A 17,594-nucleotide genomic window follows, 5' to 3' on the forward strand; every position below is an offset into this window, starting at 1 on the left:
TCACTCTGTTTTCCTGTTTAAACTTCATTCTTTATATAATATAGTTCAGCAATTTTCTCCAAAGAGAGCTGTAAAAATAGACTCACTGCTTTGGATTCATCCTACTATAATCAGGAACCAAAGCCAGTAGTGTGATTGTCCGAGGTTTCATTTAGAGTGAATGGAGAAAAACAGAAATTGATTTTGATTTTTTTTTATAAAAGCTTTTTCTTCTACAAGATATCTTATTGGGAAAAAAATGAAGTTGAATTGTGTTAACTTTTAAGTTCTGTGTCAAGCTGAAATGTTGATCTTACTTTTTTTCCACTCTTCCTGGTGTGTTGTGTTTTACCTTCCAAGTAAGAAGAAAACATAGTTTGAAGCTTGACTTCATTTCTGCTTAGATCAGTTGATGATTCTGACTTTGTTGAGAAGAAAACCAGCCTTCTACTTTTATTGTTCAAGACAGAAACTCAAAATAATATTATTTCTGTCTTCTGTTGAAAAGTAATGATTGGCACAGCAGAATTTGACAGAGCGAAATGTTTGTGTATCTGTATTTTCCTTATTTAGGAAACGGTGAGAGTTTCAGGATATCACTGCTTTACACTTGTTAGATACAACTCATTCAAAACTGTTGAAAATGAAGTTTGCGGTATTCATTCGGTGCAAATGATTTGTGCTTATACTTGTACTTGGTGTATGGAAGACCTGATTAACTGTACCTCTGTGATGAAAGCTACAGATTAATGTGAAGTGGGTTCTGTATTAGAAGAACAAATCTGTAAGCAGAGTGAAACTGGTGAGATGATGCTTCTTGATGTTTCAAACATAGCTTACATAGGTAGATGTAATTGATTCAGTTTTTATTATGTTTTAATATAAAGAGATATGTATGCAGTATCCTTAAATATGTGAGAAGAGCTTACAGCAGAATTAAAGAATACTTCACAAACTATTTTTTCCTTTTTCCACTTTTATTTCCTGTCTCATTGCAGTAGGGACCTCATTTGTTTTTATTTTAATTCTCTCATTTCCTGAAAGAAGAAATAAATTAGCATAATTATGCACTGGATTAGCCTGGATAGACAGACCATGCACATTTAATGAAAACCTGCTTCTATCTAATTTTATTCCTAAGGATTTTAGGTGATTTGCTGGAGGCCAGTCTTAAGTGTCACCTCCCATTTTAGAACCACTCTGTTTCACAATTCATTGTGGCAACAACCAGTATTGTCACTAATTTAGGGAGACATACTCAAAGCTGAGGGGAAACACTAATATTTGATTTTCCAAGGTAGTGGTTTTGACAGCAAAATTGACTACGAAATCAACTTATTTAATTAAAAAAAAACAACATTCAATTCTCAAAATGATCTTTTCTTTTTTCCTTTCACAGTCTGTGTTTTGTACACACAAGCCATTGGAAACAAAGAATGGAGAGAGGTAAGATATATATACACACACGTGTGTGTATAAACTTTTTTAGTACATTAAATACTTGCCATTTGCACTGAAGAAGGAATGTCATAGCCTCTTGATTGCCATGCTAAACGGTAGGAGCCCTACATCCCAGTGGGGAGTACCTAGTCACATTATTCTCAGTTTCCGTATCTGTATCCCATTTTTTTTCATCAAAAGGGGAAGTAAAATAAAATATGTAATTCTCCTGTTTCATACTTTTTGTGAGATATGTGAAGTCAAATTATCAATTGGAACAAGGTTTGTGAATACGAGAGAGGAGGAAACTCAAGCAGTACAAGATCTATGGAATGATATAGTCGTCGTGATGCCTAGGATCAGCAAAAGTAACCTACAGGTGTGGTAGCATAGTGTTGGTACAGTGTTTGAGAGAAGAAGGTCCTGCTGAAAACATGTTCATCAGGCAAAAAGGGAGAAAGAGTGACATATACATCCTATAACTGTCTCCTTGTACGTAGTTATCAAATTCTTTTTCCTTTAATGTTATTCTTTGAAAGAAGTGAAAGTGTTGGAGGAAGGGTGGTCATCTTTCCCTTCTCCTCATGGAACGTGCTTTTTAGCTGCCTTACTGTGAGGATTGATGGTTACTTAAAGAGCCATGAGAGGAATGAACTGTCTTGCTATTGCTCACTGTAAAAAGGAGCAGCTGTGATATTCTTGTTTTCAGAACTGATATTTTTAATGTTTTCTACTGTCTGAAGTGGCCAGGGTAACAGAAATCAAACCTCTTCCCTTATTTTTGGCATTCGTGGTAGTTGTTTGGAGAAAGATAGTTTTTAATGAAACTGGGTGGATGTGGATTTCTATTCTGTCAGCCTTACAGAACTGGATTTTTCTCTTGCCTTAGACAAAAGCTCATCGTTTGTAGTTAACTTACTGCTCTCTCTAGTCCTGTACTGTGTACCCGACATGCTTTCAGTATGCCTACAGGATCACATTCCTCTCGTGATTTCTGTAAAGAAATGTCAGACTGAGGACCTAAGTGAGAACTCTCTAATCTTAACTAAATTGTCAGAAGTAATGGATGTGCAGAGTTCTGTATGTCTGGATAGCTAACACTGGAAACGGAGGAGCCTTTAGGCATTCGAGTGCCGATAAGCAGCTCAGTGCAGTGGTGAAGTCATTAGGTTATCCAGGTAGTTCCTTGGTCTAGGATTTAGCTGTGAGAAATTCTTTTTTTGTTGTTGTCTAAGGTTGATATATGATTCTGTGGAATTTTCATTCTTTTCTGTTGTTAACTGTTAATTTTTTTAATGTTTAATAGGTATTAATCATTTTACTAACTGTAATTGTCCTGACAGTCAAATTATGGCATTATCACCTTACTTCAAAAAAATTCCATCTGCTTTCCTTTTTAATAGATCCAAGTTTGTAATGCTTGAAGTATGCTACCACCTCACAGCTCTGTATTGTTTTATGCAATTTTATTTTCCTAATCAAAGCAAAATAGGATAGTGTGCTTGTATTGCATCTTCTCAGTGACGAGAGAGTGCATGTGGTTATGGTATCATGTGCCAGTTTAGGAATTGCACCGTTTAAAACAGACTTTCAACAAGACAGTTGATAGAAAATCTTACCTTTTTTTTCCACTCTTAAAACATAATTATCTTGTCTATCATCCAGGTATAGATATTTACAAGTCCTTCGACTGTTTAAACTATTTATAGTTAGTGAAAGAAGATAACTTCCTTAGGGCAGTTAATTGTGTCTAATTTAGATGTCCACAGTAGATTAGATGAATCATTCTTTCAAAATGCCTCCAAGTGATAATCAAAAGCCAACACTTCTTCTACTTTGGATGCAAAGTTCAGTGAATAGAATCCTGTTCCAAGTAGCTGTTATGACAGTCAAAATTCAGAGGTTGTCACAATAGAAGGACTGAGTCAGGATTGCATTTTGATATGCATTTGTTACGATGTATATGACATTTATACCAGTGGTAAAATATATATATAGCAGTAGGTAGAAAGTTAGTTGATAATGTACATTGGATGGATTATCGCATATCTTTATTTCTGTGCTTTTTCTGTCTGCTGTGGTGAATGCAGTAATGCTGTGATTTCAGTGTCTGTTTATGTGTCATATTGTTGCATTAAAACACTTGTTTAGAGTTTCATTAGCTCATGGAGGTGGAAACCACCTGGAAATGTATGGAGAAAACTACAAGACAAATAATAACACCCTGATGATATTTGTGGACATTAAAGAATGGTGTTCAGTCATGTCAGCATTCTTTACTTTTTCTCTATTCTTTATTCCTTTATTGAAGTTATCTTGCTTCTTTTGCCTAATGATTTTCTTTCAAAGACTGCAGAAGATGCCTGGGGATCATAAACTTACTAAATCATTTTGTAATCTCCATAATTTCCCTAGTGCTCTATTCTACCAATGTGCTTTTTTCCACCCCTCAGCTAGGATATCTGAAGTGATTCAGTAGAGTAGTTAAATGAAGTTCTCAATTTAATTTCTGACTAGATATTTTCTGGGCATTGACTCCTGTTTGCTTATGGTACAGATTCCAGTGTTTTACTTGATGTTACTCTTGTACACCGAATCCTTGGCAAACAATTAAAATGTTTAGTTCTTAACTTCATAGGCTGTTATTTTTCAAAACAGTTTTTCTGTTATTTGCAGTGTGATCATCAGGTATTTCCAGTAATAGAATTAGCAACAAATGTATCATCAGAATCTAATATTTGGATTTAAAAACACTCACTTTGCCTTACTTTGTGAGGACACATTCAAAATATGACAAAGTATAACTTACTGCTGTCTGTAGAAGGCTTAAATAATATTTAGAAAGAATGTGAATTTCTTCACTTCAAAGAGGATGTTAATTGTGAAAAACAGAGCAGTTTAAAGTTAAATGTTAAGTAAATAATAGAAATTGGTGAAATATTTTAGCAGTGGGAATTTTACAGGTAATACCCACTGATGGTAAGGTGCAGTTCTGTAAAAATCTATTTGTTTTGGCCCTTAATTATTTCAGTCCTTGTTCTAGATCATTTCAGCAGGTGCTGCATGCATCAGTCAGTCACAGGAACTTGTTGGGACCTCGCAAGAGGTTTTCATCCAGAAAATTAGGTTTTCTTTCCTGTATAGTTACAACTCAGTATTTATTGTAATAACATAAACAATTATTTATTAGTAAATGATAATTAAATATTACATTAATAAATTGATCTTTAAGATGCATATATTCCCCCTATGACCGCAAGATTTTATGTGATCTATTTGATTGTGCTCAAAGTGGGCACTTAGTGATATGTTTAGTAATTATGTATTTCACTGTAGCATCTACAATTTCGTTACTGTTTTCACCTCCATAAGATACACTTTCGAGTTTTCCATTAGTAGAGTTTAGAGGCTGTCTTAATGGGAAGAATGGACTAGATGCTTTATAATCAACATTTATTGGGATTATTATTATTACTATTATTAATTATTAATTTTTTTTAGGTCATTGTAGTTCCTTTATATCTTCTGATTGAGAAATACAGAATAGACAATAGACAAGTATAACTATAAAACTAAATAGTTTTAACTAACCCACTAGTGTTCTATAATATTTTGATATCAAAATGAAGCTTATGGTTTTCCATCAACCTCAAAGCTTTTTGGGATGGATCACTAAATTGAGATGGTAAAAAAATTAAGATGATAAAATAAATAAATAAAATTCCTTTCTACCAGGAGAACTTGCATTAGGAGGTAGCAAAGTATCTTCATCTTAGGAAATATGAAAAATGAATGCTTTTTTGGATTTTTTTTTCCATTTTTTTTTCCCCCATTTAATTAGTTAAATGGATTTTCTTTCTCTCCTGAATGACATTTCTAAAGGTATTTGCTTGTTGGCTATGTTAAGATTTTAGCTCTGCACAACTGTCAGTGGGCAAATTAGGCCATGAAGGGAATTAATTAATTAACTGCTATGCTACTAGTTGTAAGACACTGGATTATAGAAATAACCTATTCTACTTTAAAAAGCCATTGTTGATTTGGAAAAGAGATTTAAAAAGATGATGCTTTCTTTATCTTATTAAAAATATAGCCTGATGGTTTTTAGAGGCCAGTATTTTAATGTCATCTACAAGATAAATTTTAATATTCATCCTACAAGTAATTAATTATATTAGTTTAATGTAACAGAACTGTTTAAGTAGCCTGTGAAAAACAAGCAGTTGAAAAACTGAAGCCTCATATAAGAAAAGTAATTTAAAGTTAAAGACAAGCTAGCTGTGGTACTGAATTCAGTCTTCTGAGTATTGTAAAGAATTTCACTGTAAAGGTAGCAGCGTAACACACATTGTCAGGCCTCCTCTCTTCTCAGTGATCTAATCAGCAGCATGCTGCATATTTATCTTTTTTCCTCTTTTCCTGATAGGCTTCTGTCTTGGCTCTCAAATCAAGTCCAAAACATTTCCCAGATGTAACGTGGATATTGGTTTAAATGGAATATTGTTTTCTAGAAGGAAAAAAAAAAAAATCAAATTTGAAGGGACCGAAACTATGCATATATTTATTATATTCTCTTGTTTTTAAAAATTAACTGACATTACCGTTTTATAAGTAACAACTATTTTTCCTTTTTAAGTAACTTTTCTTTCAGATTCATACATAGAGCTATTTCTAATGGAACTATAAAACTTAACAACCTGATATATGAAATATGACATGGTCATTAAATAATTTAGGTGAAAAGAATCTTTGTGTTATTCTGCCTCCAACTCATCAGCTATGTTCAATTCAGCCTCCTGATTCAAGGAGGAAAGCCATCTTCATGATTATGTCAGGTTGCTCAGGGCCTTTCCCAAATCATGTTTGAAAAACTTAAGTGGCAGAGACTGCACAAGTCTCTGGGTGACCTATTCCAGAGCTTAATCACTCATTTTGGAGACTTGTTTCACTATGTCCCATCATAATTTTCTTTGGTTTCATTTCTGATAGAAGTGTCCTGTCTTTTTGTTACGTTCTTTGAACTGTCTGGCTTTGTATTCTTTGTATTTCTTAGGTATACTAGAGGATGGCAGTGACAATAGATGTTCTCTAACCCTTCTCCTCTCCAAACTGAACAAACCAAGCTCCATCAGCTTTTCCTTATTTGTTGCGTTCTAGCTTGCTGATAAGTTTTCTTAGCATCCAGTGAGTGGGAGACTACCTAGCAGAGCTTTGCATTAAAGCCTGAGGTACAGGGGTTCATCTCTCTTATGTGTTTAACAAGCATTATGAGAACAGTGTATGCAATTTCTTGATGAGTGAAACTCAGGTCTTCAAAGTAGCATCTCGAACCTTGGAGCAATGTGGAATATGCTTGAGAATTGAACTCTTCAGTGAAGAACAGCCCTGTGTTTGAGAATTGAATGTTCAGAATGGACAGTCTGTCTACAGATAGTGAAAGTCATGCATTTTAACACATCTTTCTCAATTCTTTTATTCTATGAGTCCATTTACTATCCTTCTAGTGAATGACATATTCTGAAATTCTTGAGAGCAATTTTTTATTGGGTTCATCAAATAAAGAATTGTTTGCTTCCTACTCCAACAAGAACAATTTGCTCAAGAGTGAGCTCTGTCTTAATTTCATTATTTTAGGAAGTCTGGATCAATGTAATGAGAGAGAGGGCTTTTTTGACCTTATTGTGATTGCCAGTTTTGTTTTCAGGACCTTCTCCAGCTATCCATCCAATCTTTGGCACATCTGTTTCTCCTTATAGTACTCTTCTTTCAGAGCCACAGTCACATTCTTCATTTAGGTTAGAATCATTTAGGTTGGAAAAGACCTTCAAGATCATTAAGTTCAACTGTTGACGTAGCCGACTGAGTACTGTCATTTAAGCCATGTCTCTTAGTTCTGCATCCATGTATATCTTAAATGCCACCAAGGATGGGGACTTCACTACTTCCAGGGCAGGCTGCTCTGTTGCTTCACTGCCTTCTCCTTCCTAATGTCCGAACTAGACTTCCCCTGGAGCAACTAATGACTGTATCCTCCTATTATTTGCCACCTAAAAAAAGAGGCTGACATCCTCCCCACTGCAATGGTTGTAGAGACTAAGCAACCCCAGTTCTGTCAATTGCTGCTCATATCTCTTGTTTTCTAGTTGTTCACCAGCTTTGTTGCTCTTCTCTGCGCACACTCAAGCAACTCAGTGTCTTCTGGGGTGCGTTAAACATAGCGTAGACAGCCAGTCAAAACAGGTGATGCTGCCTGACGACACTATATTTAGCCATTGGTGTGCCCTCACCTTTGATATTCTGTACAGTTCTGAGCTCCACACTGAAAAAAAGGATGTTCCTTTGTTCCTTGAAAGCAACAAAGTTGGTAAAAGGATTGGAAGGCATGTCCTATGAGGAGAGGCTAAGGATGCTTGGATTGTCAAGTCTGGAGAAAAAAAAGCTAAGAGGTAACCTTGTTATTTTCTAGAACTTATGAGGAGGAGAAATTTTGAGAAAATTTTACTGTGGCAAACACTGAAATGGGCTTCCTACAGAAGTAGTTGATGTTCCATGTCTGTCATCAATCAAGAGGCATGATCAGTTTATGAATATACAACCTTTCTTTTCCTGCATGGTGATTAAGGAGTCTTCTAGGAGAATTTACTACTTAAATCCACACATACTGGGAAATATTTTCATTGATGTTTTTGCGTATGTGCATCTGAATCTGTTGGATGTAGTGTGAGAGAGAACCACAACTAAGTTTTATTAATTTACCTGGTGTGCCTCAGGTAGCTTTGCGAGTTACAACAGTCATCCTAGGACCTGGTACACATTTTCTTGAATGCCCAGAGTCCTTTCTGTCTTGAGTAAACCAGCGTTCATCAGGTTTCATTTTATGTATAAGCTTCTTCTGCGTGCAGCCAATTCCGGTTTTAGAGAGTATTTGGCTAGCTTGCTTGAAAGTGCAAATGCAAGAAGTAGGAAACTTGAGATGGAAAAAACACTCCTCAGATGAGATATACTCCTGCTCAGAACAGAAAAAATGATGGTCCTCGTGCTCCATTGATTTCATTTCTCATTCCTGCTTTGAAACTTGTGTCAGACTAGCTTCTTAGCGCATACCTTCAGACAGTACCAATTGCATAGATATTGCTGCATATTTCATTTAGTGAGCCATTCTAGCTTCTAGTTTTTCCTGACCTCCAGTACTGTTCAGTGCTCTAATATGTGTAGTTGACAGGGGACAATTTTCTGTATAAACATTGAGATTTATTTCACCTCAAAACTGATGAGAAACTTCAGCTCACGTGCAAATTAGAAGCAAAGAGGACTTAAGCCCGAACGTGTACCCCACTCATACTTGTTCGCATAGAAGTGCCAACTTTCTAGTGCTACTTTCATTTCTCATTCATTGATACTTAGCCGTAACAGTGACCAGTGCTGATTCAAAAGTGTTTTTTACAGCACTCTACCTGTCAACTTTATTCAAATATTTCTAAGAATACCTCCAGTCTTCTCAAGAGACTGACTTTTTTCCTTTGAAGCAAACTGTATGAAAATATTTGTTCTTGTTCTGATCTGCTTCCAGGATCCTGTGCCAATCCTTTCTTAAGAGATTTGGTGTGTTCCAGTTGAATATCCCGTATCTTTAGCGCTCTGGAGATTTCTTTGACAAGTTTCCAAACAGTGCCTTACCCCTTTCATAACAATTGCTTTGACTTAGGAGAGTTGAAGAAATACAGTGTTTGCTCTTGATCCTGCTTTCTAAACAGTTGGTGCTCAAGGACATGCTTAGAAGCCTTTTTACAGGGGGTCTCAAGTTTGCAGTGAGATCAGGAAATCATTTTGCCTGTCTTTTAAGAACTGAGGTAAAGGTTTGGCAGAGCAATATGCTAATTGACACTATGTGTTAAATTTTCTTCATCTTTTAATTTTGAGAGGGTCTTCCTTGTTGTAAAGATAGTCTTGCATCTTTGTCTTTCATGGGAGATGCTGGAATATAAATCTCTCTGAATAGCACTGTCATGATTGAACATCTCACAGGATAACAAAGTGAACTTACCTAATAGAATTTGAACGTGCTATTTAAAGATGCAAATCACCACCGTGCCACTTCTGAGGGTTGTTCCTGTTTTTGAGACTTTATAATATTATGTCTTGAAGATGTGTCAGTTTCTGTTGAATATTTCATTATACCTGAGGTGGGTGATTGCTTTTCACAAAGCAGTCATGCTCTTGGATACAGGCTCACTTCTCTAGATGGCCAGTGTGAATGAGTGGTGTTGGAAGATATTCCGGTATTTTAGGAGAAAAAATAGTTGCTGAAAGTAATTGAATTTATTTAAATCACAGAAATAATGTGTCTGGAGTTCTTTACTGTTTTGTTTTAATGAGAATCGAGTAAAGAACGGAAATTCCTGAGTTTTGAGAGGAAGCAACAGCGGAGTATGCTCTTGTCCTTTCATACCGTGTAGATGTTAATTTAAATATTCAGAGCTCCAGCAGGAAAATTGGGCTCTGTGTGGTGGCTGCATCCACACCTGTGATATGGAAACTTCAAAACAAATTCTCAAAAAACTCAGAAGAAAACAAATGTCCTGTTATTTCCTTGTCTGCGTTTTTGGGTTTAATTCAGTCCTGTCTGTTAAGCAATTGGCAGTCTTTGACTCGCTGGAAGACTGGAGTCACAGACTGCAGTTTTGAGAAGTTGCTAATGATGATCTTTCAGGAAAGTGTCAGTGACCTTTTCAGTAGGCTCTATTAGAATGTCTTGATATATTCAATATGGAGGACAAAATGAAATGATCATGTCATTAATTTACTCTTTTTTGCTTTGCTATCTGTTTCAAAAATACAGAAATACAAGAACAGTTACAACACAGAACTGTAGTTTTATAATCAGTTATTTGTATTTGTGATGCTTATGAAGAACTGAAGTCAATCAAAAGTTATCTTCTTTATCTAAAATATTTTCAGCTCATCAAGAGCTCGGTGTAAACACCAAGGGGAAAAAAGGCATTTTGGAAAAGGCTCAGAGATTAGATGTAAAAAGAGAGCTGAACAAAGGTGAAATAGGAGTAGGATAGTGCAAAAATGGTATGCTTCTAGCAGAAGAACTATGTTTTCTGATATTTAAATCTACCCGAAATAAGCAGTCTGTGTAAGCTTTTGTTTGCTATTGTCTTTCATGAAGGAAAAGTGGGTTTTTGTGCTATTGAATTTCTTCCTCAAATTTTTGTGGATTCTAATTCACTTTAGGAGCTTATATAGTTTTGTAATAGCATTTATAATTTTTTTACCGTATGACACAGGGCATGCACCACCCTTCATGGTGATCTATGAGTTCTTCTGCCAGCCTGTCTTCATCTATGGATGACTGGTCCTTTCACGTGAACAGAATCGTTTTCTTTGTTGACATCTTTTTAAGAAAAAAAATTATATGCTTTTTCACATCATAGTGCAGTTGTGGAAATCTTCTTAACTGCAGCATCTTAAATTACTTGCCTTAAACTGATACTTTTCTTTTCCAGTTTGGAAGAACAGAAGTAATTGACAATACTTTAAATCCAGATTTTGTAAGAAAATTTATAATGGACTACTTTTTTGAAGAAAGAGAGAATCTGCGATTTGATTTGTAAGTTAACAGTCTTCAATTCTAATAGTACAATCTCTGTAGACATACTGAGTTTTGTAAAGCACAAAATTAACTTGAAAATAAATAGTGCCTCTTGACATTGAACAAATAAACACGATTTAGCATTTCTTCTTCAGAAATAAATATGTAACAACGACTGAGTTTTCAGAAATTGGTAAGTTCTAACTAATCAAAATGTAGTCATACAGTCATTGCTTTCATAATATTGATTAAGTAGTTTGCTTTTAGAACATTTCTGTCTTGTAGACAGCAAAGCAGAGGAATAAGCACTTCTTTATTTTCCTAAAATCTCCCAGGAAGTCTGTTGTAAAGCCATTTTTAAATATTATACTCTTTAGCCTTCATCTGCTGTCTTTGTATCTAAGTAGCTGCTTCAAAGCAGATTTTACAATCTCTTAATTTTTATTTTTTGGAGTTCTGGAATGCAAATCAATCTGTATATTCATCAGGGCATGAAGTACATAGAGCATTAGTGTGAATTTTTCCTGTAGTAATGGAAAATATATATGGTGCTAGATGTGTATGTTAGTAGTATTAATAAACTTACATGTGTTTTTTCTTTTGTACTGATTTTGTTTTAAGTTGCTAGCAGAGCGTATTGAAATGCTCTCGAATAGCAGTATCTCCTATGTCATGGAAACAAGCAAATAAAATAATCATGTCTAATTGTTTTTAGCTTTTAGTCTTTAGCTTTTTAGTCTTTTTAGACTTGTTTCTACAAGTACTACTATATCCAATGCACAGGTAGCAGCTAACTGTTTCCATCTAGACTTCAACTGTTGAAGGAGTTAAATGAATGCCAAGATAGATTGCAGGATGCTTCTAGGTGGCCAGATGCAGTTGTTTCCATCTTCACTGTGAAAACCTGGTGTTGAGGTTTTTTTTCCCTTTTTTTTTTTTCTTCTAGAATTGGGATGCAGTATAATTAAATCTGCTGAGTTAACTGTTTCCTGCTGCTTAAGTTTTCTTTTAGTATGTGTTAGTCACTGTGAAATAGAGGTTTCCTTTCCAGGATCAGATGAAGCATTTTGGAAATAAGAGAGAAATAAGCTAGGGTGGTATAGGAGTACTGATTTGGCTATCCGTTGTTCCTTGTAGGCTGCATGTGTGTTATGGGAGGAGAAAGTTCAATAGAAGAGCAAAAGAAATGAACTCAGGATAAGAATGTTTGACTCAATCGAAGCAAAGAGAAGTCTGTGAAGAACTTCTAGATAGGTAGTAGTAGTCTGAGAAGTAGTTGGAGCTTACAGGGCAAAGTTAATCTATTTGATTGTTCGTGTACTCAGAAGTGGACTTCTGATTTTTTATTTACAAAAAGCTGCAAACATCATATTCTGCACTTAAAAGAAAGGCCTGCCTGCTTTCTACTGTTGACAGGCACAAGTCTGATCTCAAAGCCAAGTAATGTTTTTTAATTCTTGCCTTATTGTATAGCCAGCCTGTGATTACACTTCAAAGTCCTATAACTGACTGGAAATGAATTACTTTAGTTAAAAATGTGACTCATAGCTGTTGATGGATTAGAACTTCAATATAGGTCAAGAAAGAAGCATCTTTGGAAGGCTTATTTTTTAAATTCCTCAGTAAAATTGTGTACTACAGTTGGCCAAAACGTTATTTTTCAAAGAGAGAAAGGCCTGATAGATTTCAGTTTCTGGCAGCAAAAAAAAAAAAGGGAGGCATATCTCTGATTCCTGTTCTTATGAGGGTACTGATAAATGAGCATGAGCCCCTGTGTACATCATATAGGACCGATGCCTCAGACTTCTTTGCATTGCTATTTGATGGTTTGTTACTAGTTTTGCCAGTGAAGTATTTTTTTTGGTTCCAGTAGCATAGCTAGCCCTGAGGTCAAGCTATCAGTTGGTTTTTGGTTTGTTTGTTTGTTTGTTTTTTGGTTTGGTTTGTTTCTGCTCACTTTCACCAGACAATGTGCAGTTACTATTTTTTAGAAACCAACAGTTAGTGATTCCTGTAGTCGTTCTTTCTATTGTTTTTCTTCTTTTTACAAATACGTTTGTGAAAATGGCTGTACTGCACCACATCCAGCTTCCCATCCTCCTAATTTCTGATCTGTTCCACAGTGCATCCCAACAGGCAGTTATGGCAGCCCAAATGGCTGGTGTACCACAGTGTGGGAATCGAAACATGCAGAGAGGACTGAGAGTACTCTTTCAATTCTATTACTGAGTCAAATGGTAAAAATATTACCGGGGATTATCTGACAATGAGGGAAGACTGCTAGTATAAAGAGTGGTATTCCCAAAAGCACTTACTGTATTAAATATTTTAAAATTTTTCTTGAATTCACTGTGTAATTTAAAAAAAAATCTGACATGATAATGAAAAGAAGACAGTGACATTTTCTAGCTGGAGGAAGAAGATTATGATAAAAAGCTGAAAAGAACAAGTCAAACGCTTGCTAAAAGCAATTTGATTTATTGTCAGTTATTTTTATTTAGTTAGGTAGCTTTCCAATTCATTTGACTAAGAAAGTAATTCACAATGTAGTTTGATTTCTGTTAAAATGATTAATTTTGAAATTTTGTTCTGATTTTTTTTCTAGCTTCCATTGTTCGAACAGGAGTATTAGAATAATTTCTCTTATTAACCTGTAATCTGAAAACCATTTTATTTTAGATAGCTAGTGAACAGTAGTCTTGTAATCTGTAATGATTTGATTTGCCTTTCTTACTGGTGAGACTTCCATTCATGTATCTTTTTGTGCAAATTTCACACTGAAATAGCTGAAGGAATTGTTTGATTTTCATTTTTTCACATTGTCCTCAGATCTGTCATCTGGCAAGTTGGATATAACTTTCTTTTTTGTTTTTAAAGCTATGATGTTGACTCCAAGAGCCCTAATCTGTCAAAACATGTAAGTTTTTTTCCTGGTTATTACAATATCTTCTGCTGAAATGCTTTAGTTTTCTTAATTTATTTACTTTTGAATGTAATTAATACCAGATGCTTAGAGAGAATTACAGAGCTTGTACTGTTGTTAATAACAAGAATAATGCTCATGAGTATAACTTCAATGGGATATATTACTATAAAGGGCACATTTAAGCACACGTGTATACCTTTTCAGGAGTTGAACAGCAGCATAATTTTTTTTTTCAATATCCATTTCAACACTTTGAAAATCCCTTCATATTAAGCTGCTGCTTATGTAAAAAGGAGATGGAATATGAAATTTACTTGATACAGTAAAATTATAAAAATAAAAAATAATGTCTGCATTAAAGAAATCCTGGATTGTCAATCCAGAATTCTCATAAAGATCCTGTGCAGGCTTGAGCTCCTTCCAACATAATTAACTTTCAAGAAATTGGTGGACTCTTTGTACAGTCCTTCATAGAAGAGCAATCTATTAAAATGCTCCAGTTTAGTGAGGAAAGCTTTATAATGTCTTTGAAGGTTCTTCAGATTCTTAAAACCTTCTTTGAAGAGGGAAGTTTAATTTTTTCCATCTCTGTTTCATTTTTGTTGATGACAAAGGCAACGTAAGAACAGTATAATGGCATAATTACTATTTGGACACGGTATTCAGTAGAATGTGTTTTACTCTAAAGAAACGCCTAAATTGATGGAAAACCTTTTGTTTTTCCCTGTAGAAAGCACAGTTTCTGAGTTCTCTTGATACTGCTTTTCAGGATTTTTTGGGACAAATGTTCTGTACGCTTGGAGAAATAGTTGGATCACAGGGGAGCAGACTGGAAAAACCAATTGCGTAAGTATGTCATTCTTCAGTGCTGTTTGAATACATACTGCTTCATGAGGTGAGAGTTAGAGTTTTGTTTTTTTTAACTGTGAGTTCTCACTGACTAACGCAGAATTTTTTGTCAAATAAGTTATATTGTGCATGAGAGATAGTTTGAGTATAATGATTTTAAAAATATTTTCCTTTTTTGGCATTGTAAAGAGTTTATTATTGTCAATCTATACTTAGGAATGACGGTTGACATAGAAAAAGTTTTGGTTTAGTTCCTATCATTGGTAAGATTAAATAATTGATTTCTGCTTCTTAAGGAAACACATTTCCAGTGTTCTAACATGAACACTTATTCTCTAGGTATCCTCATTTTTTATATTATAATTTTTAAAATGTTGAAGTTACAATTCGTTATGGTAAAAAGCTCAAGCTTAAAGAGGGTAGATTTAGGTTAAATGTAAGGAAAAAATATTTTACAGTGAGGGTGGTGAGGCACTGGAACAGGTAGCCTCGGGATGTGGTAGATGCCCCATCCCAGGAGACTTTCAAGGTGAGGCTGGATAAGGCCCTGGACAACTGATCTACCTCTGGATGTTCTTGTTCATTGCAGGGTAGCTAGATTAGGTGGCCTTCAGAAGTCCCTTCCAACTCTAATGATTCTGTGATTGTATAATTCCATAAATCACCTTTGTTTAAAAATGTGAAATGACGGGTACCCCTGATGTTCCTTTAATTTTACATTCTGCTTCTGTCTTAATTTTTTTTAAAATGATGTGAACTACTAGTAACATATACAGTGATAATGTTGCTAATGTTTATTTTCTGAGGAATGTTACCAATATGTTTATAAAATGTCTCTAAGATACCTATAAGTTTTCACAGTCATCTTTATTTTATATAAATAGCTAGAACTAGAGTTCAGTGCCAGATGAAATAATAGCTGTGAAGAATTTCATCTCTGAAGTTCCCCGAGTGTTGAGTCCTTAACAAATCCAGCCATTTTATTTATCCAGTTTAAATAAAGGCATTAGTCCAAATGAATCCATATCTCAAAGCATCTGTGGACTTAAGATGTGAATACATGAGTACTTACTTCCTCAGTCAAGAAATAACTTTCATCTCAAATTCTCAAAAGCGTGTTGTCTCCAGTCAAAGAGGCTTGGTATCTGAGTGGTTGCATTGAAATTTGCCTTTTTATTTCTTCTAAAATATTTGCTTCTTCTGTACTTGATACAAATATTTGGATTATATCACCTAAATCTACTAAATTGCTTTGTCATTGTTAACTAAATAATCTTTTGATTTAATAGATTGCAAGTTTGGACAACTGGGTAGTAACCAGTAACAAAGAAAGTTACACTTTTACTTCAGCAAAACAAAAAACAAAAACAAAGAATAGTTAAAATTGATAGAGAATGAGGTTCAAACAAGCACACAAACTACATTTCCTTCAGAAGAAAATGTTATCCTTTTACTAAGCTCCTCTCCTATCCATGGATATGAAACTGTCATGTTGCATAAATCTGCAAAGAACCATTCTTTAGGTGTACCCATTTATAATCCAGGTAATAAAACTTACCTTTTCATAGAATCATAGAATCGTAATTACTCCTATAATACAAGTATAGCACCTTATTTCATTGATTTAAGCATGGATTTAATTGTGGCTATCACTCAACATTTACAGAATCATTTGTGCTTAATGAATCTCATTGGAATCCTTTTGATAGCATGGAACACTGTTATCAGAGCAATATAAGATATAAAACTACCAAAGCACTGAGATACCGTATCAGAATATCCTCATAACCCAACTAAAAGATAACCTAGCCTGCAGATTAGCACATCATAAATCTGTACTGCCTTTTGATCAAGCATCAAGGAAGAAAATGCTGTGTTTCAAAGCCAGACTTTCCCACTTTTAGTTTTATTAATCACAGCAATACAATTTCCAAACAAGACAAATATTTGCTATTTGCCCAACTAAATTTATCAAAAACTTTATATGATCTATGGATTTTTTCTGTAGCTGAGAGTATTTTATTTTATTATGAGTAGTTTGCAACCACTATTCATGTGGATATACAGATATTTAAGGTGCAAAACATTTGAGAAATAACTGCACTATTTATTCCTTAAAAAAATGCTATAGTAATTGAAAATAACAGGTTTTTTTTTCCTAATGTAATCTACAAATTCAGGTATGTCACACACTAAAAGCACATATTTAATGGTATCAATGGACATTTTATGTGATTAATATTTTTTTTAATTTAGTATATTTGTTCATTTTGTTCTGGTTTTTTTTTTGTTTTTGTTTTTTTTTTTAAACAGTAGCTGCACTGCTGTGAATGATCTTGAATTTGTTTACTGTGCTGTAATGTTCTTATCACATTCTACTGGATTCAGTATGAATAATTTTCTCAATGCAGGCTTCCTTGTAAATGCAGGCTTAGGAAACCTTATATATAAATAACAATAACGAAGAACACTGTGTGGGTTGAGTTGTTTCTGTGCGATTCCTTAGGGAAGACTGCATTTGTACATTGTAGATATTGTGTCTTCCATGTAGCGACTATGCGGACATCTGTCAGTAATAGAAAAATATTTGTCTGCATCAAACTTTGGTAAAAGCACCACAAATGGCAACTTATTCTGACTTTGTATTCAAATAACAAGAATTAGAATCATCATGAAGTACAGCTCACATCAGTTGCAGCCTTTTTCCCTAGATTTTGCTAATGTGAAGAACTTAATGTCACTAATAAAATATTAAGAAAAATTAACATTTCTATAATTTATATCAAATATAATGTATATTTG

At 34.5% G+C, this 17,594-nt stretch overlaps 1 protein-coding gene across 1 annotated transcript in view; it reads left to right on the forward strand.

Moving 5' to 3' along the window:
• Nucleotides 1–17,594, forward strand: part of CPNE8 (copine 8) — a 91,339-nt gene that overhangs the window by 17,831 nt on the left and 55,914 nt on the right. Inside the window, exons 3-6 of the mRNA XM_042872761.1 lie at nucleotides 1,379–1,425; nucleotides 10,932–11,035; nucleotides 13,895–13,934; nucleotides 14,713–14,789. Of these exons, the coding sequence (XP_042728695.1) occupies nucleotides 1,379–1,425; nucleotides 10,932–11,035; nucleotides 13,895–13,934; nucleotides 14,713–14,789 (268 nt within the window). The remainder of the gene's footprint in view (nucleotides 1–1,378; nucleotides 1,426–10,931; nucleotides 11,036–13,894; nucleotides 13,935–14,712; nucleotides 14,790–17,594) is intronic.

The sequence above is a fragment of the Lagopus leucura genome, unplaced genomic scaffold (genome assembly GCF_019238085.1).
Source record: "Lagopus leucura isolate 7727_CA_CO unplaced genomic scaffold, USGS_WTPT01 Super-Scaffold_100008, whole genome shotgun sequence".
Classification (NCBI taxonomy): Eukaryota; Metazoa; Chordata; class Aves; order Galliformes; family Phasianidae; genus Lagopus; species Lagopus leucura.